We start from the raw sequence: 26,174 nt of genomic DNA, 5'->3' as shown, positions 1-26,174 counted from the left end.
CAGGGCAAATGCAGCCAGTTTAGGTGGATATATATCTTTTTGCCTAGCTTATGTCTTTTCTTACTCAACTACTGTCAAGTCTTCGCTACAAAAACATCCTACAAGCCCCCTGGCATGTGTCAGGCCTTTCAGAGATACATGAAATCCAACACTAATGTGAAGATAATTATTTGTTAGGGATTTTAAAAGTGCTCCACAAAGTTCACTTCATACCCTGTAGCTATTGCATGAATTAATATATAATGATATGGAAAACTTTTTTTTAGCTAGAATTTCCCAAATAGGATCTGTGGCTACCCACCAGGAAAACCCAAATGCATCCACCCAAACTGAACTCAATAACACACAGCTATCTAGTTAGTATACAGCCCCTGTGCTATTGCTGCCCATCAAGAAATACAACAAAGAGAAGGTACAGTTAATGCAAAAGACAAAATCTGATTCAGAACTATATGTTCCATATGTCTTTATTATGTGTACAAGAACACATTCTTTGTATGCGATTTTATGCTTTTCTTCCTGTTGTTCTCCACCTGAATTAGACACAAAAGACTCCAAGGAAAAGAACAAAATGGAAATCCTGTATATATTGGTGCCAAGCGTTACAATTCCCTTGGCTATCGCCTTACTGTTTTTCTTCATCTGTATTTGCCGGAACAACCAGAAGTCTTCTTCCCCTCCAGTACAAAGACAACCTAAGCATGTCAGAGGGCAGAATGTAGAAATGTCTATGCTAAATGCATACAAACCAAAGGTACTGCAGGTGACATCTACTTCATATGCCAATGTCACATAAGAGTAAAATACTTACTTACAGAGTAGACATGTTTTCATTTTGATTTCAAGCTCAAAGATCCTTTTTATTTTAGTCCCTTCCAACTTCTTGATTCTGTATTTTTCCTAATGAAATACCAGTCCTAGCTGGCTGCATTTCACAGTTTTAAGGAAATCACTGTACTACTGTCTGCTATTTTAATACATTCCCAAAAACGTTTATTTAAATATGGGATCATACTGAGTTTGGATATATGTTTATTAATTCATTGTAAAACAAACCAACCTGGTTTTATCCAAGAGGCGAAGGTGGTAATCTTATACTCACCTACCTGGGAATGGGTCCTTTTGAATGGGGCTTACTTTTGAGTAGGCATGTATAGGATTGCACTAAGCACACTTAATAGGGAGTAATCCCTAGTTCAGGGTACTTATTACATGTTTATGACTTTGCTATTAAGTATATTGCACAATATCATAAATTGACTCCACTCTTGTTATTCATCTAATAGAAGCAACTGATAGAGATGGAGTGCCCCTGCTGAATTCCCTTTGTACTTGGTTTATTTTGGCGTGATGCCTCATATGTGTTTTACACTTCTTTGTATTTTGTACACTAATGTATGACAAATACCTGTCAAACAAAAACTAAGCAGATTTATAACTGCTTAACTCAAAATGAACCCCCTTCCTGCCAAACTTTGACTTCATTTTCTTTCATAGTTTTCCACTAGGCTGGTTAAAACACACAACCCTGCAGGAGGTCAGACAGAGGTCATTTAACTTTCATTACTAAAATATAATTTACAATATGCCAGACCTAAACAAGTTTTAGCCTAAAGGATTTGTATAATATAAACCATCTGTTTCTCAACAATACAGCTAATTTCCTGCCATCACTGCACAGTCAACTGGCTGCTTAAATGCCTCTGTGATATATTAATTCACACAGTATTTATCTAAAATTTGTAAATGATCAGGAAAATTAGAATTCAGTTCTGTGTGTCACTTTCTAATTACAATAAAAGCACACTGGTTCCTTCCTGCACCCCACCCCACCCGACCCCCACTCCACTTTTCTATCTCTTTTTTTTGGAGGGGTTGTTTGTTTGCCATACTCTTTTAGTAAAACTGGAGTCGTTAATTGTACCGACGGGACTAACAATAATTCCAAGTAAATGACCGCCTTATTTCCTAAGGCCCCTGAACACTTAGCTCCTCCCTCAATTACTCTGTCACCTACTTCTTATATGGAAATGTGTATATTCGCATGGATTACAGTGCTGTTCTTTTAAATCCTGTATAGAAAGGGAAGCTAACATCTTGTACGCTGGGAGTGGTCTTTTCTTGAGAAACACTGTAGTTCCATTCTTCCAGTTGCCTTCTGTAGTAGGAGACCTATGGCAGTGCAAGATTCAGCAACAGCCCAATACTACTTCTGACATGTGTTGTCTTTTTTCTAACAGAGCAAAGCTAAAGAACTGCCTCTTTCTGCTGTTCGTTTTATGGAAGAGTTGGGTGAATGTGCTTTTGGCAAAATCTACAAGGGACATCTCTATCTACCAGGCATGGACCATGCTCAGCTGGTTGCAATAAAGACTCTAAAGGACTACAATAATCCACAACAGTGGGCAGAGTTCCAGCAAGAAGCTTCTTTGATGGCAGAGTTGCATCATCCCAACATTGTTTGCCTTCTTGGGGTTGTGACTCAAGAGCAACCAGTCTGCATGCTTTTTGAGTACATGAACCAAGGGGACCTCCATGAATTTCTTATTATGCGATCACCACATTCAGATGTTGGGTGTAGCAGTGATGAGGACGGTACTGTAAAATCCAGCTTAGATCATGGGGATTTCCTGCACATAGCAGTCCAGATTGCAGCAGGGATGGAATATTTATCAAGTCATTTTTTTGTCCATAAGGATTTGGCCGCTCGCAATATTTTAATCGGAGAACAGCTCCATGTGAAGATTTCTGATCTGGGATTGTCGAGAGAAATATACTCAGCAGATTATTACAGAGTTCAAAATAAATCCCTCTTGCCCATTCGTTGGATGCCTCCAGAGGCAATTTTGTATGGAAAGTTCTCTTCTGATTCAGACATCTGGTCCTTTGGCGTTGTCCTGTGGGAGATTTTCAGCTTTGGTCTCCAGCCCTATTATGGATTTAGTAACCAAGAGGTCATAGAAATGGTTAGAAAACGGCAACTTTTACCATGTTCTGAAGAGTGCCCTCCCAGAATGTACAGTTTGATGACAGAATGCTGGCATGAGCTACCATCTCGGAGACCAAGATTTAAAGATATCCATGCTAGGCTGCGGTCTTGGGAGGGGCTGTCAAGTCACACTAGTTCTACTACACCTTCTGGTGGAAATGCTACCACTCAAACAACTTCTCTGAGTGCAAGCCCAGTTAGCAACCTAAGTAACCCTAGATACCCTAACTACATGTTCCCAGCACAGGGTATACCACAAGGCCAAATTGCTGGATTTATTGGCCCACCTATACCTCAAAACCAACGATTTATTCCTATTAATGGATATCCAATTCCTCCTGGATATGCTGCTTTTCCAGCTGCCCACTACCAGCCTGCAGGCCCACCAAGGGTAATTCAACACTGTCCTCCACCAAAGAGCCGTTCACCAAGCAGTGCAAGTGGATCAACCAGCACTGGTCATGTGACTAGCTTGCCATCTTCAGGATCCAATCAGGATGCAAATATTCCTTTGCTCTCTCACATGTCAATGCCAAATCATCCAAGTGGGATAAGTATAACCGTTTTTGGAAACAAAACTCAAAAACCCTACAAAATTGACTCCAAACAGGCGTCTTTATTAGGAGATTCCAATATTCATGGACATAATGAGACTGTTATTTCAGCAGAGATGTAAATAAATAAGACCTTTGTAAATAAAACTATTTACAATATGGACTAGAATGTTTTAGAGGAGATTTATATTCAAATATTTTATTGGAGATTCTTCTGGCTGTAAAAAGAGATATTTGCAATAAGTATCTTCTGTGAAGTTTATTTGTGTCTAACAGGATAAAGAGTTGCCAACTAGATTTTTTTTAAAATGTAGTTAACACTCAATATCTTGGGTGTACATTTATTTTGCAGATATTAAGGGGAAACTATTTGTGTGATTGTTCTTTTTTTTTAAAGAAACTTAACTGTGACACATTTTATTTAATCACAGTTCTTTCATCACAGCAGCTTCTGTCTCGGCAACCTTATTATTCTGAACACTTATTTTAATATTTGTCTCTCTTTTCTTTTATTGAATGTGGTATGGTGGCCAAATGTTTAGAGCAATTAATTATACCCCTGTTGAATGGAAGTTTCACTCTTAGTTGGTCTTGCATGATATGGGAGCCTTGCAAAACAAGGCATACACAAATACCTGATCCGTTAAGCTAGGGTGAGGCCAGGCACAGTGACAAATTTGCTTTTACCCCATTGTGAAGGCACACATTGGGCATTGATATGCGCTGGGGGGTTTTTCCTCTAACAACATCCACGTAATCAGAAACAAAGTGGATGTGCAATATCAAATCAAAATCAGAGAGACACATTTGTATCCTTTCTAGAGAAGAATGTTTGTATTCTGTTTTGACCTTTGATGGGCAGATAAATTATTTTAAGTTAACCTTTCCTGTCTAGTGATAAGTGTAAACTCATACATAAACTCAAAATGCGTAATGTTATGTTAAAGCATAACGCAATATCAGAGAGTACTGCAAGCAATAGAGACTTAGAATACAAGAACCATCATGGAAATACATATAATAAATGAGTGGAAAAATTGTATTTCTTGACTTTATATCTGTAGTTGCAATAGAATTTTGTATCCCTTTGTTGCTATGCAACCCTTGAATTAAAGAAAGCTCTAAATTCTTATTTTATAATAAATGGACAATCAGTTTTCCCAAGAATATTTATTATTCAGTAAAATAAATAGCTTTTGTAGTGTTAACCTTGAAACAGGAAGTCTACATTCCATCAGATGTACACAACAATTTTCTAGAAATTGTCTATGATAACTTTTGTATGACATTCAAATAATGTGAATTAGAATTAACTTTTTACTAGAAAATATGGCATTTGTATTACTGAAATTTATTCAGGTATAATCAATCTGGATTATTTTGAAACCACTGTAATGTTTGAAAAAAATACTGTGTAAATTACAGCTTCTCAGACTTTTTTTTATTAAAATAGTTTTTGTATGGATTATACATACACAACCTTTCAAACACTTGACAGCAATTTTTTCAAAATCTTTTGCACAAAAATGTTTTTGTTTTGTATAGCAGAATTGAAAAAATACATCCTGCTTTTTATTTCTTGGTCTGTTTCTCATTTTTTAACTAGGTGGGGATGGCTTGAAAATATATCATGGTATTCAGTCACTGTTTTGATATATATTTGGTTGTTTTCAGTGCATGCATTTAATTACTGTATTACTTTATTGATCTGCTCATTAAGGCTGTTGCACTAAGGTAAGCATGGAATTGTAATAACACAGGCGAAGTGCATTTGTGTATTTCAGATTCTAGAGTGGTATTAAACCCTGATTATTATATGCTGCTGGTTATTAAAACTTGGTTTTCAAATAATATACATATTTTCTGGATGATGATATAAATAAATATACTCAGAATCTCAAGTGGATTAAAAACCACATCCTGATGGCCTTCCACACACATATCCATCAACTCAGACTACCGTTCGCTGATTAGAGGAATATATGGTTTCTTGAAACACCTCTCATTCCAGATGTTTGACCAAGACTATTAAAATGACAGGGCTAACAGAATGAAAAAAATTATAATCGCTGTTAGTCTTTATAGATGAAGACTATATGGACTGGTGCCAGGTATTAGCCCCCTTCCCCCCCTCCAGCTACGCGACCTCTGGTAAACACCTCCGGCATCAGTGGGCGTCCTTAGCGAGTGTGGCAGTGACAGGCAGCAGTAGCAGAGCTTTGGTTTGCGTCAAGTGGCTGTGACCCAGCCACCATTGTAGTTATCCACAACATCCTGAAGTAACATCATCCAAGGACATAGTGGACAATTTAAAATGACAGTTTGCCAGCCACCCTGCCACTACCACTTAGTAAGCCTGAACCCTGGAGTTTGGGGAGGCAGGAGGGCCCAGAGCAGGCATCAGCACTGGTGGGCCCTGGTAAGGTGTTGGGGCCCTGTCAGTTGCCCAAAGATGCCCGAGGTGACACTGAGCCTGATCTGGTGTTTCGCTTACCATTTTTGTTGGTGTAGGGTTCAGTGCTATGCATGATGTGTTACTAAATAGAGATGTGGCATCAAAATGTATAAAATAAGTGTTTTTATGGTAGTGCCTCAATGCATACTGAATGTGCCCTAAATGTAATTTTCTTATTATGGCATAGATGCATTTTTGCATTGGGTGAAATTAAGTGACATTACATTACAGGAGGTAAGGTATAGTTTCATGCATGTGTCTCAGAAACAACTGGGATGCATCCCAAACTGGCCCAGTTTGGTAGTACCAACCTGTAAGAGTTTTTGTGTGTGTGCACAAAATATTGTGAAGAATAATAGAAATTTGCTCTTTTTTCCCAGAGGAAATGTCAGCATTCTACTAGTGCAAGTAGTAGGTTAGACCACCAGACTCCTGTGGCATTCGATATCTGGCAAAGAGCAGGTTTACCTTCCTGTCCAGCTAACCCTCCTTCTACTCTAAATTCCACAGTGCTGGTTGGTCCAAAACCACCTTTTGGGTGGTCATAAGGTCAGAGGAGATCATATTCCCACACTCACTAGTGCTTTGTGTATTTCCTTTCATAGCACTACAGTAGGGCAGAAGATAAATCTTGCAACAACATCCACAATTGGTGCTTTTTTGCTAGGATGGGTGCACAAGATCATCATTTGTGTCCTCCAACTACTTAGAGGTTTCCGTGCTACTATGCATATGTTTCAGCTCATAGGACTGGCATGTAAATAGTGAAATCACTTACTGTTGTTATGCTTGATCAGACTTTCACATACACACACCACGCTCAGATGACTCAGGATTATTTGTTTATATTTGTATTTAAAATGTATATTTCATTTTCGCTCAACAATGGAGCCCAATGCAGCTAATAATGAAGACTTAAAATAAACTAATTTAATAAAACAAAGGAAACAGTAGCAACAAAATCAGCAATAGCAGAAGGGTCTCAACTACCCATCAACCTTTTCCAATGGCTTCCTAGAAAAGCCAAGTTTTAAGAAGCTGGCAAAATGTATAAACTGATGGGTTCAAAAGGGCTTTCCTGTAGATGGTACTCTAAAGCACACTTGCCAGAATGGAACCACACCCCCATAGATTCCCCATAAGCAGGGGAACATGGAACAGGATATCTGATATTGATTGGAATGCAAGGAAGTGAGCATTTAGAGATCACGCTTGTTTCTATTTCATAAATCTTGATTTCTGTCTGTGCTTAGTTGAAGAGGCCATGTACCGGTAAACACTATTAACAGTATAATGATAATGGAAAGGCACAGATATATGTGCATGAACTGATATCTAGGCAATGGGAGGACAATCCTCCGTTAGAATTCAATATAGGTACTTTGCTGTGGATTTCAACTGATCATGAATTGCACATATACTTATCAACATGTCTGTATTGACTTTTCTTTGAGTGATGCCGCATTTCAAACTACACCATTGAACAAATATTGCAGGAATTGAGACACTTATATTCATAAAGCTCCTGTCTTAGTTCAATTGTAAATTGAACTATCTGCAATTATGGGTAATCAATAAGACTTGTCTGCTTAGTTTTCTTGGGATTTTGTCCCCTGTAATTTTGTTGTTAACATAGACCAAGTTCTGAAAACATATGTAGGCTCATGTTAACTCAGTGGGCTAACTGAAGTTTGCTTCATACTTCTGACCTTCATGCTACACCACAATCTGCTTTTGAACCACCACCCCCCGTCACTTCCCAAAGTAGTTTACCATGCGATGTGGTGAAGGGGCTGGTGTTGTACGAAAAACAAGACAAAAGCTCCCTTTTGCCTTGTTCTTTAGATTCTAGAAACTGTTGCTAAACAAATCGAAAGTCCTTATGAGATGCATCCTGAATTTCAAGCCAAATTGCATAGATTTAGTGACCGTTTAGCATATTATTTCCATGCTTAAATATAGGCTTAGGGTCTGAGATGTAAAAAACACAGTCTGGTCATTAAATGAGAATATATATAAATTGTCACCACTGAAAAGCCAGGTGTTTCATGACTGGTTTTGAGTTTTCTGTAACATAAGAAAAACCAAAGCCATGCATGTACTTTCAATGTGTTAGGCTTTTTACATCATCATAGCATGATACAGTTCAGAAAATTGCACACTTATAAAAAAAAAAAAAAGTAAAATTCAGGAGAGACATTAATTAGCGCATAGAACTGTTGTCATCCATGAATGAAAACTTTGTCAATGCCAAGTATCCAATCGTTGGCTTCACACACAAGGTACAGTTTGTTAGTAGATGCGCTTAGACAGCAACAGGAATTCGGGGGCGGGGGGTATAATAAAGAAAGGAAAGCCGTTCACTCTAAATTAGATAATGTGGAAATAATACCTTTGCCAAGAATCAACATTTTATAAAGCCAGATGCAGAGATGGTTTCTGCATCATAGACATAAAAACAGAAAATGTCCCAAACGTTCAGATTGTAAAATCATCATTGTACCTTTCTTCAAACAAACTAAATACAATAGTTAAAACTATGATACCTTATGAAACTTGAGAATAAGCTGCATCTGTGGACAAAATCCTGTCTATTTTAATGAACAGAAAAAAGTTAACTTTCACAAACAAAGATGAGAGGGAGGGTCACTTTTACAAACTGAGCATCACAAATGAAACTGAGAATTGCCCTGCAGGGAGTTCAGGAATGAAAGTATGTACAAGACAAAGAACAGGGTACTGTGTGAATTTTGTAGAAGGCTGGGGCTTGACAAACAAGTAAAATATGATTTTAGCATTGCATGAAGGTATTTAAGATTTGCACACTTACCCATTAAATCTCTTGTTGGTCTAGGAACTATGATGCACAGGCCCAGTCCACTAAGGATTCCATTCACTTCAGAAGAAGGGGCAGTTCCAGGTGTTCTATAGCAGTAGCATATAGAGCAAGAGTTTCTGTGGCTGGAATGAATGAGGAAACCCACTCACATGGGAAACACACACATACGCATACAAGGGTTTCTGTAAGAATTACAACATGCTAATGGATGTGAAGCACACTGAACAATCTAGAGGACTGTATAAACAGTAATTATTAATTAAGAACATAATTAATGTTTAAACATAATTAAAACCATTAATGGCAGAAGTAAGGCAATGACTGGGTTGAGGTCACTGAGGCAAAGAGGAGGCTCCAGCCTTCTCCCTCTCCGAGCAACCCCCACAAAGCCCAGATCACTGGTCTGCTGCCGCTAATGACAGCAGTAAAGCCGCACTCTGGCTGGGGTCACTGGAACAGGGAGGGCTTTAGCCTCCTCCCACCTCCAATGAATCCTGAAGTGTGTGTGTATGTGTGTGAATGTAAGTACGTGTGGGTGTGCATGCATGCATGTATGCATGTGTGGCCTTGGCCACCCAGCCAACATCCAGTGTTGCTTTTGAGGCCAAAAAGGTCATGCACATCTAGTTTAGAGTATCAAGAGCTTTTATATCTTTGGCATGACTAGATCACATATTTATCCAGTCTATGCGAGGGTAATTGAAGTTACCCATTACTACAACACTTTCTCCTTTGGATGCTTCCCTGATTTCATTCTCCATCTCAAAATCACCCTGAGTATTTGGGTCAGGTTGATGATGGTATGTTCACAACGCTAAATTGTTTTGGGGGGCTGAAAAAGTCCATAATCATTCTGTGGAAGAGTCAGACCCTTTTAAGGTCTCTAGTTTGATTCTAAGCCTTCTTTGATGTACAGAGTGACACCTCCCCTGTATGTCCTTCCCTCTCTTTCCTAGAGAGTTTGTATCTAGATATGACCATATCCCACTGGTTCTATCCATTCCACCAGGTTTCCATTATGCCCACTATATCTAGGTTCTCCTTTAAAACGAAACACTCCAGCTCTCCCATTTTGGCATACAAGGTGCCCCTGGTTTTCAACCTCCTACCTAACAACCTAAATTTGGCTTCCAGGACCTCATGACTACATTTCCCCATGTCATTGGTACCAGCATGGACCATGACCACTGACTCCACGCCAGCACTATCTACCAGGTGCTCTAGATGACACATGACACACCAGGCAGACAATTCTCGATGCAGTCTACACACCCATCACAAACCCAGTTGTTTATGTCTCTAATGATTGAATCTCCCACAACTATGAGTCCCCCATCCCCAGAGGCATATCCTCAGTGCAAGGGGATATCTGTTCCCCAAAGAATGGGTCCCTTCTGGGTGATCATTTCCCTCTTGCTGAGACTGACACCCTCCTCTGAGATCCTCATTCCCTGTGATAGCAGGGGACTGTCAGGGATAAGTCCAAGTGCCTTGAGATGTCTGACACCTCCGATTCTGAGTTGGAGCAGCTAGATCAGAGGCTGGGGGAGGGACCCTCCCTAGGGAGCCAAGACGCTGGAAGAGATTCCTCCAAAGAGCTTGACAAGCAGATGGCCCAGGCTGAGTCCTTTCCCCCTCCCTCCATTGTAAAAACTCAAGATTCCAAGGAGGAGGAAGAGGGGCGTGACTTGAGAGCCGCTAGGGTGCGTTGCAAAGCAGAAAAAGTTAGGGGCAGGGCTCAGACGCTCCACCAAGATAGCCACTCTTGGAAGTCAATGTAGGAGGGACCTACCCTAAGACTTCCGAAGCAAGTCTGGCCGTGAGGTTCACGGCCAAACTGTCACCAACTTCACTACCATCTGGTTCATCTCCTCTAATTAGGGATCATAGATTAGTTGCTTAGGGGCCTGAGGCAGTCTGAGAGTTTTCTGGAATCTGCATTTATAAAGAGGCTAGTCTCTAGGAAAATAGAATAGTATTAGCCTGAAGCTTTGTCTCCTTGTGTTGATTGTGAAGGGGAAAGGACAATCCATTTCTGACAAGGAGCTGCCACCCTGGGATTGGGACACGGTTTTCATATCCCTGAAGGTCTCATTCATAAACTTTTCTGTCTCTCTCAGCTTGTCCATGTCAGCAACCCCTGCTTCATGGGAACCAGCTTGTTTCCTGATGGCCAGCTCATTACATCGAGCATACACCCATGACTCCTGTCCATAAGGCAGACGTCATACAAGTGACACAGTACAATAAACTGGGTAGTCCACACTTCTGCTGGCTTTCTGTCTTCACAGCTGTTTTTTTTATTATTATTTATAAGTTTACTAGCAGAAGACAGGGAAAGGTTGACTGCCCTGGTCTCCTTGCCATGTTGCCAAACTCATATGGGTGCATAACTCCTGTGTGTACTTCACTTCTTTTTGCTTTGTCACTGGGGCTAAACTGTTTTGTCATTGGAGCTCCTCCTTGTACTTGGTGAGTTGGGCTCCTTTGAAGCATGTATAACCCTGCCTAATTTCCTCCAACTGCTGCTATTGCAGCCAATTACATAAGAAGGCTTCATTTAAATTTGGACTGAGATTTATACCTAAACTTTGGTTACCTAAAAACTGAGCCTAAACTGAAAGCTGACCCTACACATTTTGTTTATAAACAGACTTTTCTATTAACCAGGTCTGCAATGTGGCCCTTATTGATGTAGAGCTATATATTTGGTTCTTTTAGCCCCTTTAGTCTAAGTGTCTGATTGAGATTTTGTGCAACCACTCAGGCTTCTTTGCTAGAGCAGGGCTGGAAGTTTCTGCAAAAAACAACAAAGGGTCTTGTGGCACCTTAAAAACTAACATATTTATCATGGCAAAAGCTTTTGTTGACTATAGCCCGCTGCAGGATTTTCTCCCCTGGGATTTAGCTCTTAAACTGTAAATTTCTGAAGGATTACTCTCCTGGGATTAGCAATCTGTGCTGTGCCTTTGTTTTGGCGTTATCTTATGATTTATAAATGATGACTTAAAGGAATTAAATAAATACATTGGTAGCACTTCCCTTCCCCTCACATCGGTGCTTAACTCGTGTGTGCTCTATTTCTTTGTCACTGGGGCTGAAACATGTTGTCACCAGGCTCCTTCTTGTATTTGCTTGGTTCAGTGGGATTCTAGCTAGTTGACCCATTTCAGCTTTGCAGACTGGTTAATGTGCCTCTTCAAGAAGCTGCTAGAACTAATTAACAAATGCAAAATCTCAGTAGTGTATTTAGAGTATATGTAATACAGCTAGAAAAAAAATACTGTGCACATATTTGTCCCTACTTTCTGAGTATTTTTGTCCATCAACAGGAAATAAAGCAGCCAAATTATCTTATGTTGCACATGCAAAGCACTGCTATAACAAGAAGGTTTAATGATATTGGAGACTTGTCATACGGCTCTTACTCATGCAAACCACATCCACTGATTCTCTGAAGAGGTCTGTCTTCTGGCTAGATCTTCAATCACTAAGATCATCACTCACCACTACCCCAGTCCCTCTGTGGGCCTACAAACCCCTTGGCTCCACAATGTGGCAGCTGCAAATTTCTGCAATAATTTTTATAACTTTGTTTTTTATGAGAGAAGATGATACAGCCTATAAAGTCAATCGTATTTTTACTTGTTTGATCTTGCAAGAATAAGAGCATTTATATTGCCAAGGTAATAGAAAATATTAAAAACACAGATGCAACTTTGTGGCTACGTATCAAAACAGACTCTGAAAAAAACTGGAATTATTGAAAGCACCTGTAGTGCCCGCAGTAGGACAAATTGATTTCATTTGTGGGTGAAATTGCCCATTTCATCTCATTAGTGCTAAGTATATATTTAGCAGTAGCCTGGGAAGCAAGATTTAAACTATTCTGACAGACTATAATTGAAGTGCATCACTGAGTACTAGGCGTGTGTATTTTGGGACAAATGGAAAATTTAACAACTTGGGGGCCGTTTGGACCGAATTGCATTCATCTCAAAACAAATGCATAGAGAAATAAATGAGCAGGAATGGGAGTCCAGTGAAAGGCTTCTGGGGCGGACAGAATGCAGAGGCTTCCATGTCTCTGGCAGCAGCAGATCAGACACCAGCCTCTACTCCTGGCAGCCACCATTTCCCCCAGAATGCAATTCCAAGGCATTTAGAGAGATGAAGGTCCGGTGCAGGCTGCCCAATCAGCTAAACAAACCATGGACCTTCCATGGGTCATTTAGTAGTATGTGCAAGCAAGGAACTCTGGCTTGTCTCTCCCTGACAAACCGGAAAATTAACCCACAGTGACTGGGTTCACATGACTGGGGAAGGAAAATAAGCCATGAAAGCTTATTTCCCTGTCCCGTGCAACATCATTACCATCATTACTTTTGCCAGGCACGGTTTGTCATGTCATCTGAACCCAGCAAGGGTGTGCAGCGAATGGGTATACAAACCACAACCCATGGCTTATTCTAGGCCTGGTTCGCACATAATGACAATTCCTAGGTTGTTTATCACAGGAATTGTCGGGGCCAAGCAGCAGCAACCAAGCATTCTGCTTTCTGTGTGCTTGTCATTTCCTCTTTCAATCATGTTATCATGATATCAAAACCCAGAACTCTGGGTTGTTTAGGGGTTAAAGAACCCAGACTTAACCCAACAACAAACCATGGGCAATTGTTGGTTTAACTCTGGGTTGTTTAACCCCTAAATGACCCAGATTTCTGGAAGTGGAAGCAACAAGCACACAGAAGGCAGTGCACTCACTCACTATTACTCGGTCCTGACAATGATCTCTGCCTTGTCGGGGGAGAAACGAGCCAGAGTTCCTGGTTTGCATGTTACGGTAAACATACCACAGAAGGTCTGTGGCATGTTTAGCTGCTCCCACTTGCAGTAGAAGCAATCAAGTAGTGTTATTCACAATAACCCAGAATTTTTTACAATTCTTGGTTGTTGTGATGTGCGAACCAGGCCAAACTAGTAACTCCTGCAAAAATAATTGCTGTCCCCACTGGTGGCCACTAATTAATTTGCACTGAGGCATTCTGAGGGAACAAACTGTGGCCACCAGGAGCGCCCACTGATGTCTGCTCTACTGTCACTGCCACCATATTTTTAATTTTTAAAATTTTTAAAAAGGGGGGGGGTTAACCCCAAAGATGAATACATAACAAAGAAAAAGATAAAAATGAGCTAATGAAGGAAATTCAAAATCAATGCAACTTCAAAAAAAAAGGAAAACATGAGATAAACAAAGCTTTCAGGTATGAAAACAAATGCAATCCCTAAACAAAAATCTTGTGCACACCTCTAAGAACTGGTGAGACAAAATATAATTTTATGTATGTGAAAGAACAGGGATCCTCCATATGAATTAACAAGAAACCTTTAAGTTGGAGGAATCCAACATAAAAAAATATATTCCTGTTTGAATCCTAAGAGCCTACTCAGAGCAGCAAATGTGGAATGTTTGGAACATAAAGGAAATATGTGACTTAATTTTCATTTCTTCTCTCTATCCTTGCTTTTGACAGCACTTCTCTATCACAGAACACCATGTAGGATTTTGTCCCTGATATGAAATGATTTGGGATTTTAAACACCATGAGTTATAGGAATAAAGAAAGACTCGGTCTATGGAAGCTGGCCAATACAGGTGGGAATATTGGCCAAAGACTGCAGTTACAGAGGTAGTAGTCCCAGGAGGACTATATTTGCTTAGGCCTTGTTACAACATCACGTTTTTGGATTTGCAATACCAGCTTATAGAATCGCTGGCCTTCCCACACCTACTGCATAGCAACAAACTGTACATAGCCCTCCCTTAAGTATGTTTTAGCCAGAATGTAGCTGTTATATGATTTAGCTTGAAAACTGGAATCCTTTTCCTTTTCTTGAAATTGCATCCAGATTTGATCAGAGCCATGTGGAAATGAAGCACCTAAATTATGTTCTGATGTTGCATTTGCAAAAATGCTTTTAAAGAAGAAAAGATGTGATGTTGCAAACATATTTTTTCCAATGTTACTGCCACAGACTGACTTTAATTACTTTAATTAATGGCCAGTAGAATGATTTAAAGAACCAAGTCTTACAGGAGTAGTTTTATCTTGTTTCATGATGAATACTATATCCCCTTTGGGGTAAAGATGACACACTTCAATCCAAACACTGAATTCAACACAAAAACTACAATAAACTGTGAAGAAGAAAAAATAACAGAGATAAGATGTGGGAAGCTTTGGAGCACTGGGTGAAGGCCACCATTTGCAAACTTGAAATTGGCCAATCACCCATGTACAAATATGCATTTGTACATGTTGTGACACACACATACACTGTCACAATACAGGTATAAATATCTTGCTTTACGCATATGCAGGCGTGTACTTTCTCTCACATGCATACATGTACGCACCTCTAAACAGCACATGGTTCATAAGTACACTGTCATGTCATACACATAACATAAACATGTGACTTTCTCACACATGAAGTCCAGATTCGGTAAGTGACAACACAATGAAAAGAATGTTTCCATAGAAAACATAGAAAAGTTTCTATTCGTCCTCTACAGGCATGCAAAAATAAATAGAAAGTGTGGAGCCTGACAATCTCTTCAAGTCATCGGTGTGTTGATGACTTGAAAGAAAATTATGACCCCATTTGCACAAGAAACTGAGGGTTATGTGAGGGTTGCTTAACCCTTAAATAAACCATGGTGGACAGGTTCACATGACATGGCAAACCCCTGTTCAGCAGGTTACATATTCAAAATGTTGCCAGCATGGGGATCAAACAACCCCCGATGAGGCCAGCATGGCATGCAAACTGGGCCATTATGTAAGTGAGCCTTAGACCCTGCCACATTTTGAAATCATATAGAATTTTCCATCAGGATGCTGTGCTTATGAGTCCTTACCTGGAAGTTGCCTTGATATGCTCCAAGGTGCCAAAACTAATCTCGATTAGAGCTGTGCACAAATGGCCTCTCAAAATTCTCCAGCCTATTTGTGGGCAGAAAAATTGGGGGGACAATTTCACCAAATTTCTCTGAAGGGAGGAGAATTCTCCAACAGTTTCTCACAGATAGGGCTCACTATTGGCAGGGGTTGTCGCACAAGTTCTTTTTTCCTAAGGGTTTTTGGTTTTTTGCACTGCTTCTGTAGGGGGCAACAGCATCAACTGTGTTGTGGCTTCCACTCTTCTGAGGCAGAATTTTGAATTTCGTTTAGTGGTATTTTTTAGCTTACCTAATCACTGTGAAGTGGCCGAGGGTGCTGTGTGTGTTTTCTCTCTCTATTACACATCTTTCCATTGCTCTGCAGCCTCCCAGGCCAGCTGCACTTTTTAAACTGAAAAAGCCCCATGGGAGGAATTGCCTCATGATGTCTTCCTCATGATGGCTTTAACTGAAGTACAGGAAGCCAAGGAGGCTACAGGCTGCCACAGAGTGGACTGTGCAATGACAGACAGAACACTCGTGCACACTCCTCAGCCACCCCATAAATAAGGTAAGCACAGGAACCCCAAACCCAGCCCATGAGAATTTCTTTGAAATTTCTCCTCCTTTGAATTTCTTTTCGAAAGCCATTTCTTTTCTATCAAATTGAATGAGAATGGCTGAAAAAAAAAGGGAGAAACTTTCAGCACAGCACTAGTCTCGATGCTCTGGTCCTAACGCCATCCCCTCCTCCATCTGTTGATGTCAGCCAAGCTCTAATTTGGCCCTTGAGCAAGGTGGGTAAAGGCAATGGTAGGAGAATGGGATGGGTTGCTTAGCAGCTCCATTTTGTCTCAGTGCCCTGCCATTAACATTTAAAGTATAGACCCTGTTTTTGACAAAGACCTGGCAGTCCCATCTGGTTGCACAGGTTTAAACTTCTGTTCTCCGCCTCCTAGTGTAGACAGCTTTGGAGAGGATGTTTTTGCGGTTGGAAATGTTGTATACATTTAATAAATGTGTGAATTAGAGGATGATTTAATGCAAATTAAACACTAATTTAGTCATCATCTTGTTCACATAATTGGTCTTCCTATATCTTCACATGTAGCATGTTGATTCAAAGACCCAGGAAGTCAGTGATGCTGAAGCAATAACTAGAAAGTAGCTACTCCACAGTAATAGCTGTGATCTTGAGGACCCACCCCTGGATTATGTCACAGATAAAGATAGATACACACACACACACACACACACACACACAGGCATCATCGCATCAATTATCCTGAGCCTTTCCAGTATGAGTTTTACAGTTCAGAAAGAACTGAATACTAGACAGGTTTGAAGGTTTTCATGTATAAAGTCTATAAGGGTTGAGAAATTAACAGGAAACTGCATTGCCCCCCAATTGACAATTTCCTCATTTTCTTAAGCAACTCCTGGAGTGCTTACAGGCGAGGTTTTTATCAAACCATCACCCTGTTATTCATGGAAAGTTACAGGCCATCCAGGTAACAGCATCTTCTACTCATAACCCTCCATGTTTTCCCACTGCTTCTTCCATTTGTTTCTTACCACAGAAAATCCATTAAGGAAGAAAAGGCAGGTACAGAAATGTGAATGAATGAATGAATGAATGAATGAATGGTGCTAGCAGCCCTCTCTCTGGAAATATCCCTCATCTAGCCAAAATCTTAAATTCTTCAGCAGCCCAGCTCATAATTACTTGCTGAGAAAGTAAATTGATCAAGCCAAGCAATTAAGAAGCTGAGATTAATCCTTATAGTGAAGGGAAGGGAAGTTTAGCTATAACCGACACTTCTGAACACTTCCTGTGTTTTGGAAACCAGTTCTTCTGTAATCTAATCTCGGGAGAAATGGAGAATTGCAGTTTCAGTGTCCGGATGAAAAGTTCCCTATGATTGGAGGTGGGCTAAAGGAGCAAACAAAGACCTATACCGATTGGTTGAGAGAGAGGACTAATCTACCAGGTTGTATCCTCAGAGGAAAGAAAACCTGCTGTTGCTAGGTTACGTACTACACACAGAGGCCAGCTTAGTTCTTGGTCTGCTTGTCCCCATTCTCCTTATAGATGTTATGCCTGCAGCTGCTCTGATAGATAGATAGATAGATAGATAGATAGATAGATAGATAGATAGATAGATAGACAGACAGACAGACAGACAGACAGACAGACGAAGCTCTATAAGCAATGGATCAAGGCTGACCTGTTTTCGCTGCTGTCTCCCCTTCTTCAAATGTGACTACATGACAGCCTAGAGAATTTAATTTGCCGTGTTTCAGATCCTCTGCTTCAGGACTGCATTGCTAGGGTAACTTCCTATTTATCATTATTTACAAATTCATCCTGCTAGTTCAGTTTACCAATTTGTAGAGAGGAAAATGGCTAAGCCTTTGTTTCTGTGGTCTTTAGGACAAATAGCTCATTCTGTTGGTAAAGAAAACAGAAAATTTCATTCCCTGTGACGCTTCGTGATCAAGGTGTAGGCTCCTGCAATTATGAATCACTCAAGAGCTTACTTATTACTGGAAAGAGAGTATATGGAGTTTGGAAAAGCCGACATCTTTGTGAGTACATTTGGATTCCTCCACTTTGTTTACAATGGTCAAGATTGTCGGCACCGTATTCATCATCATCATCGCTATTATAATCCTCCTCATTATTATAATTAATAATAATAATAATAAGGAATATTACGTAGCTGCAATTTCTGCTCTTTGTGTTCCATCAAGCTAGAGATTCTGAAATAACATGTTTCGTATGGTAAGTGACAGGCTGCTGTGATAAGCCCCCAGCTAGATGGAGAAGTCAGCTATACATGTTTTTAATAAAGAAATGAGAGGGAGAGAGGATTATTACCTTTATTAAAATGGAGGGGTGGCAATTTATGAATTATCTAACCAAATGCTGACAAATGTTTCCAGCTCTCCCTCACTTTTTTGTTCTGAAAAAGTCTTCCTCATATACCTTGAATTACCAGGAGCTAGTTTGCTAGGCCATTAAACCTGCTCCGCAAGTGCTTAGGCTAGTGGATATGAGAGTCCAACAGCCCTTCCTTCTCTCCACTTCCTGACAACAAAGTTGTCAATGCCATCTTTAAAGGCTTCGTAACAGGCAGAAACCTTACAAGCACAGCCTTTACTCTAGCTTTCCCCAACCTGATGCCCTCCAGATATTTTGGACAACAACTCCTAGCATTCCTGACCATTGGCCATGCTAGCTGGGGTTGATAGGAGTTGAAGTCCAACACATCTGGATGGCACCAGTTTAGGGAATGCTCTTTTACTGATTGAATTTTTTATCTGTCATGCAGCAGTTAAAGGCACAGGAGAGCTGTCATCCCCAAAGTGCTAACTCCAGGTAAAGAGTCCCTGGAGTGACACTGCTGTGCATGAGCTTTTCTACACAAGGCTGTTAATCGGCTGTTAATCTGCTGTATCTACTTTCAGTTTCGTTGCAGAATTGAGATCCGAGCACTAGACAAGGAGTGTTTTTTTTCCTGCTTTTCCACTACATAAACTTTAGGTGGCATTGTGGTATAGCAGAATAGCACAAATACACAAGAAGAAACCGCACTTTCTTTCACGTTCACAATTTAATGCCACATTTTCCCTGCTCTAAAAAAACTCACTGAAAGTGCTGGTTAGACACAGAAGCAAAAATGGAGGATCACAATGTCAGCTAAAGAACACATAAACAACCGTGAGTGGGGAATGACGAGCGCATGATAAGTGCCTCATGTAGAAAAGTCCTATGTCTTATTGGGTTTTGCAACAAAGCTGGAGCAGCAGCAGTTATCATTTATATGTGCTGGGCAAATGTCTAGTAGCGCTGTAGCAAAGCAATTATGGTTTCCTTACATTGCTGCTGGGAGATTAGCTCGAGATTGTATGTATGCTATGCTGCTTCTCACCATAGTATTGGTCTTTGAGACCTATCCAGTTTATGGAATTATCGAATTTCCCCCCTTCAGCATTTTTGGGGAGATGAGGATCCTGGGTTGACATACCATTCCCTGGTGTAAGATCTTTTGAACAAGGAATAAACTTTGAAACAATTTTGAATTAAGATAAATAAGGGCCGGAATAGATTATCTGAACTGTGTGGAAGAGTTTTGCAACTCTTTTTAATAAATTATGTACTTTATTTAAAAACACACAGAACACCTGTCCATGGAAGGAATGGGATTAGTCAAGAATATGGATTCTATCCCTTCACTAGTAGGAGGCAAAGCAGCAAGCTTGGAAGATACTGTAAACACTTCCTGCATATATGACTGAATGGCCTATAAAATCAGTTAAGGGTGCAATCCTATGCAGGTTTAGACAGAAAAAAGTCTTATAATTCTCAGCATGCCCCAGCCAGCCATGCTGGCTGGGGCATGCTGGGAATTGTAGGACGTTTTTTGTCTAAACCTGCATAGGATTGCATCCTAAGAGAGAAATCTTTTCGTCCTTGGGTGAGTGTCCAAAGGACCATAGGATGGTTTGGAAAATCCCTTTCGAGGTTGGAGACAGCACTCCAACTTTGGAAGGGGGAATTGGAAATCTGACCCTCCACCCACCCACCTTGCAGCCGGCACAGAGAGAACTTCACTGCCTGCCTCCAAGATTGGAAAACTGACTGCAGAGAGGGGGGAAAGGAGGTGTTTCAATAGAAAGGGAGGAGACCGGGGAGGCCAGCCTCCTTCCCTCCCCCGCTAAAGTGCCCTTGCTAGACAGGCGGAGAAGTGAAACACTCAACGATCAGAGGACGTGGCAGCAAAGACTGCCTCTACCACTCCTCCCGCCCTGCCAGCCTGAGCCTGAGTTTGGGGGCTTCCAAGCAGTGAGGACACGATCCATAGGAATGCACTCGATATCTAGAAATAATATCTAATTTCATGAATTGTTGAGCTAATTATTTGTTTGCACAAAACAAGGTATGATGATAAGCTAAGGCAGCAATCCTGAACATACTTACGAGAAAGTAAGTCTCATTGAACCAAGTCCTGCTTAGGATAAAAATATGCATTATTCATATGGTAATTTCTATATAATATGTAGACATATCTGAAATTCAAATACACTCACTGGCCTAGTTCAGTTGTAATTAACTATAGCTTCTCACTACATGAACAGAACCTGCCTGAACTTGAGCTTTTGCACTTCATCTCCTCTCCTTTTTTGTGTGCCAAATTGAGGCTTCAGAACCTGACTCGTTCTCATTAACCATAGTTTAAACCAGTCTTCCCCAACTTGACACCTTCCAGATGTTTTGGACTGCAACTCCCATAAGCCTTAGCCAGCATAGCCAATGGTCAGGGATTATGGCAGGTGGGCAAGTTGTGGTCCTCCAGATGTTTTGGCCTACAGCTCCCGTGATCCCTTACTATGGCTATGCTGGATAGGGCTGATGGGAGTTGAAGGCCAAGACATCTGGAGGGCCATAGGTTGCCTACCCCTGGATTATGAGCATCCAAAACAGCTGGAGGGCACTAGGTTGGGAAGGGCTGATTTAAACAAACTAGAGTTCCCCAGGCATGGACATCAGAAGAACCAATCCAGTCTCCTCTCGCGCATTATAAATGAGGGGATTCCCATTAAGTCTGAAGTAGGCCATTTTCCTAGCACAGAGGAGTACATTAGTCAAGCCAAAGATTTTCATTTTCTTTCCTTTCTTTAGGGCATTTCTGTTACTCCTGTGAAAGACAACTTGATGGAATGGGTAGCCGAAATCGAAGGACTGAAGGATTCCCTATGGGAAGGTAGGTATTCTGTTTCCTAGGAATTCTGTGGTAGTGTCATATTACATTACTAAAACAATTCTGAATGCAATGCAGTATTTTAATGTACTGTAATGCTTACTATCTATATGGACCTTTTGCAAAATGCTTTAACAGGGATAAGCAACCTATGGCCCTCCAGATGTTTTGACCTTCAGGTTTCACCAGCCTTAGCCAGCATAGTCAATAGTAAGGGAGCATGGGCGCAGGGACCCTGATGCTGGGAAGGATTGAAGGCAAAAGGAGAAGGGGACGGCAGAGGATGAGATGGCTAGATAGCATCACTGATGCAATGAATATGAACTTGAGCACACTCCGGGAGAGAGCAGAGGACAGGAGGGCCTGGCGTGCTATGGTCCATGGGGTCACGAAGAGTCGGACACGACCTAATGACTGAACAAAAAATGGACGCAGGAGGCCAAAACATCTGGAGGGCCACAAGTTGCCCACTCCTGCACTACAACATATTGTGTTCTATCTCCAGTCACCTTGAATTATATTGAGGGATTGTATTAATTTGCTGAGTCAGTCTAGAGGTGGAATTTGAATCCATATCTCAGTCCAATAGCGTATGTGTTGGATTTCTTCAAGAATAATGTAATTCCTTGCACCTTTTGACAATTCAAGAGTACCCAAGAAAGTATTCCTGTTTTAAGTAAGAGCAAGATTAAAAAAACAAGAATATAGAGATCGGACGATGGCTGAGCAGCCTTCCATCCACTTCCTCATGTAAGGTTGCTGAGAGGCTAGAATCAAGGCAGCCAGGATGTAGCTGGGTCTAGTTGTTCTGACAAGTTCTCTGCACTGTCGGCAAGCAGACTGGGAGTGAATTTTGACACCAAGTGACTCCAACAGTTCCTATTCTAGCCATACTATCTGCATGTTCTGGTAGTCACTGAAATGACAGGATCTATGTAGGAGCAAAAGTAACACGCCCATTACTGTGCTCACTTTCAACTCATGTCTGTGCTGGTACAGCAGTTCCTATTGTACTGAATGCGGGTAGCACATGGATCCAGACTGGATCAACTGTGTTGATGGAAGTGGACTTCCTCGTCCCCTCTTTCCCTCAGCAGTCCCTCTAGCCCCTGATAAAGCTACGCAGGAAACCCTGCTGAATGGAATGAGCTGTTGTGTGATGGGGGCAGGGAGGAGGGGGTCCCCATAAATTAGGCGGAGGGACCTTTGGTGAGTGGAGCCCTTCCTCTCATAGAAGGCAGAGCTTGGGTCCATGTGCTGCTCTTGTACTTTCATACTGTATATTAGGTTGCAAGGTCAATCTTAACTTCAAAATGAAATTTCATTATGTTGAAATGTTTTGTGCTAGATGGAAATATTGGGGGAGGGAGCAGATTTCAATAACATTTGAAATGTCTGCACATTTATTGTCAGCTTTGCAAATTCTCAAAAGCAGAAGCGCTAATGTAATGAACTCTAGAGTATCTTTACACCAGCCTAAAATCCCACATTTAAAACGGGGCTTTCTGCTTCCATTTTAAATGCAGGATCAGAAAAGATTCCTTTTACACCTGCTTCCCCCCGCCCACTTTTCTCCCTCCTTTTCCGCCTTATCTGAGCCTTCCATATGTTTCATTATACAGCCCCTAGATGGCACTGTGGTCTAGCTTCTCTTATTGTGACTTTTCCTCTTTCATGAGAGAACTAAAGCGGAACTCAAATGCTTTATTGCGAGCAGAGATGGGTTAAAGAAGACGCAGACAACAAGCTTGGGTTAAAAATTGGGCCACATTTATTGAAATAGCTGCAAAGGGGTAACTAGGACAGGCATCTAACTGTGTCAGCGGCTAGCTGGCACTTCTTGGGCGAAAACATACCCAGCCTGAGGGGTGGCGGTGATCTCGCCATCCCTCCAGACTGCCCCTTCTGGGGGAGGTAGACCTTCCGGTGTCACCCCCAACCCGGTGCCGCGAAACACCTGGGTGAGTGAGTAGGGTTGGTCTCCCAGGCAACCCTTATCCCCCCGCCGAGCCGCACAACCCGTTCGGGGGGCCCTCAGGTGTCACCTGTCACCATAAGGTGCCTCTGCATGCACACCATCCCTACTTTCCTGTTTTGCCCGTCCTAGCCGCCACAGGAGTCACAAGCCTAGAGCTTGTGAAACTCCCCCCACCTGCGCAGAAGAACTTCCCGGAGGCCCCTTTGCAGATCAGACAGACATATGTTATTCACTAAATGAGACAGGCGGACACCGTCCTACCTGTAACGCTCCCTCCATGTCCACAAAATTCCCTGGCGGATGGTGCATCCATCACCTCATTCACCTGGCAATAAGCCATTTCTCTGTGCACTTTCCAACGTGCCCTGCCACTGGCAACGTCATTCCATTCCTTCCCATTGATCCATGGGAGCAGTGAGGGCTGCAATAGGCTACTTCCGGCCAGGTATGCCGGACCACCTGTATCTCAACCAAGGCCTGTTCCATCAGGTCCTCGCCTGGCTTACAGCCGAAGTCATTCCCTCCAATGTGCAGCACCTGGACCTGCGGAGGAAGACTGACAAACTTGGTGGGACAGAGTGAGGAGGGGACTCCCACCGTATGCCATGTCTATGGAGCCACTGGATCTTAATGTGACAGGGTGACAGAAACTGAATTCTGAAGAAGACATACAAGCTCTTCATGCAGCTCCAGACATCAAAACGTGCCCATGTAAGAGCACCCGTACCAGCGTACAACAGTCTGCTGGTCTCAGGAATAAGCACATTAAGGGAAACTACACAATTGCCCTTAAGTCAACAGCAAACCGCTGAAGTGATAAAAACGGAGGCCCCTCCTCAGACCCGTGGCATGCCATAAAACCCATAAGGTGCCGCCAGAGCATAATCCATTGACTTGCGTTTGGCCGTGGGCCACTGCCGTGCCCTTGCCATGCTGATCAATTTGATCACCAAATATGTAAATGGATTACTTTGGGCCAGACCTGTACTTTGCAGCAAATCAAGGCCCTCCGGGACAAGTCGGCCTTGTGAGCCCAGACCAACCCTGCATTCTGTTAGGGCTGCTACGTGGAACAGGGAAACGTCTTATTGGAAAGCTCAAATGGAGGGCCATTACCCCTGGAGCCCGAAAGGAGTATCCGGAGAGAGAGGGTGGTTAATTTACTAATGCAGGCAAACATCTGTGCCCAACACTATCTTGCATGCCGAAACCTAAATTCTGACATGGAGTCAGTGAAACCCACCTTTGTGGGCTGGAAGGCTAAATGGCCAGCTTGCGACTTATGGTCCCAAATAGTCTGTTGTTCCTTACGGAGGCGTGAAATTGTGGCCAATGATCTATAGATAATGGCCATGAATCCTATCGCTGAGGTTTTGCCTAATCCGCGGCACACACACCCTGCTCTGTCGCAGGCGGCTCCTGTACGGAGAGCCATGGAATGCAGGCTGGCATGCCTGGCTTCAGTATCCCGATCTCCCATAGTACTGCAAGGATGGGATCTGGGAATGGAGCACCCACGGGGCTAAGGCCCAGAAGATGTTGACCTAATTTAATGACAAGGCATTGACAATTGGGTTTGCCTAACCCGGCACATGGTGGACCCAGAACCAGATGTTGTAATACTGACTTTGGAGCGCGAACACACTGACACATGACATGACCCTCCAATTTCGGGAGGACGGAGAATTAATAACGTGGTCATGTTGTCATAGCAAAGGGGGGGGTTACTGACTTGGCTATAAGATTATCCCTCAATGTGCTTGGCGGGGGCGGCAGCCTCCACTCTACAGGCCTTTACCCACTGCACGATTGGACCTGCCCTAAGAATCTGAAACCCCTTGGGGTAGGGGCGGAACCATGTGAGTCCTCAGGCTGGCTTTGAGGAGAGGCTCACACTTCCGAAAGGAGGTGGCATTAAAGCCCTACTAAGTTGAAGCCATGCCTGATGTATAACTACTTGGAGCTGTGCCTAACGGACCTGAAAATTGTCCTGAGGGAGGTGAGAATAACACCTAAGGGTATCGGATTGGCTTCACCGAATGTTGCTGTGGGAGACAGGCCCTCAGCCTTTGTGAGCTAAGGGGCACCGAAGTAACAGAAAAGGGAAAGCAATACTTGCGTTAGGTTAGAACAATGACTACCATCTTTGGACTCCATGTAGCACATGCCCATCAGGGACCCGTGGCCGGGATCCCAGACAAAGACAGCTGCCTCATCGAAGAGGTGTGACACACTGAGCAGAGATGATCAGGGATCTCTTGATAATTGACTGGCCCTCAGGAAAGAGAGGTTACGAATCAGGATAAACTCCCTAGAGGATTTCCTGGGCACCATTTCGAGAAGGGAGATCCCTAGAATAGCTAACGGGGTGTGGAAAAAAGGGGGGGCTAAAACCCTTCTGCCAGTACTGCATTGTTAACCTCTCCTGAACCTGTCGACGCCTAGCGAGGAGAAATGTTGCTTACGAGGTAGGGATGGTCTATGTTGACCTAAAGAAATAATGCTAGGGGGCCCTAGAACCTAGCATAAACCGTGTTCCAAGTTAAGACGCGTTCCCCCAGTTGGGTAGTGTCTTAAAGCCGGAGTATCGGCGCCAACCTTACTAGGCATTGGCCATCCAGAGCTTCCTACTGCCTCGGCTTTTCCAAGGG

At 42.1% G+C, this 26,174-nt stretch overlaps 2 protein-coding genes across 4 annotated transcripts in view; both read left to right on the top strand.

Moving 5' to 3' along the window:
- ROR1 (ROR family WNT receptor 1) overlaps nucleotides 1–5,388 on the top strand; it is a 284,327-nt gene extending 278,939 nt beyond the window's left edge. For all 3 annotated transcript variants that reach the window (XM_084852303.1, XM_084852305.1, XM_084852304.1), the window contains exons 8-9: nucleotides 543–754; nucleotides 2,241–5,388. In XM_084852303.1, coding sequence (XP_084708429.1) covers nucleotides 543–754; nucleotides 2,241–3,665 — 1,637 coding nt within the window. In that variant the 3' untranslated portion in view covers nucleotides 3,666–5,388. The remainder of the gene's footprint in view (nucleotides 1–542; nucleotides 755–2,240) is intronic.
- A 12,433-nt stretch (nucleotides 5,389–17,821) lies between these two features.
- The window catches only part of UBE2U (ubiquitin conjugating enzyme E2 U), a 35,176-nt gene continuing 26,823 nt past the window's right edge, over nucleotides 17,822–26,174 (top strand). The window contains exons 1-2 of the mRNA XM_084851641.1: nucleotides 17,822–18,369; nucleotides 21,467–21,548. Of these exons, the coding sequence (XP_084707767.1) occupies nucleotides 18,301–18,369; nucleotides 21,467–21,548 (151 nt within the window). The 5' untranslated portion in view covers nucleotides 17,822–18,300. The remainder of the gene's footprint in view (nucleotides 18,370–21,466; nucleotides 21,549–26,174) is intronic.

This window comes from Heloderma suspectum, chromosome 4, assembly GCF_057233095.1.
Source record: "Heloderma suspectum isolate Gila_16-S chromosome 4, 16-S_ref, whole genome shotgun sequence".
NCBI lineage: Eukaryota > Metazoa > Chordata > Lepidosauria > Squamata > Helodermatidae > Heloderma > Heloderma suspectum.
This window is presented reverse-complemented; position numbering and strand designations above follow the sequence as displayed.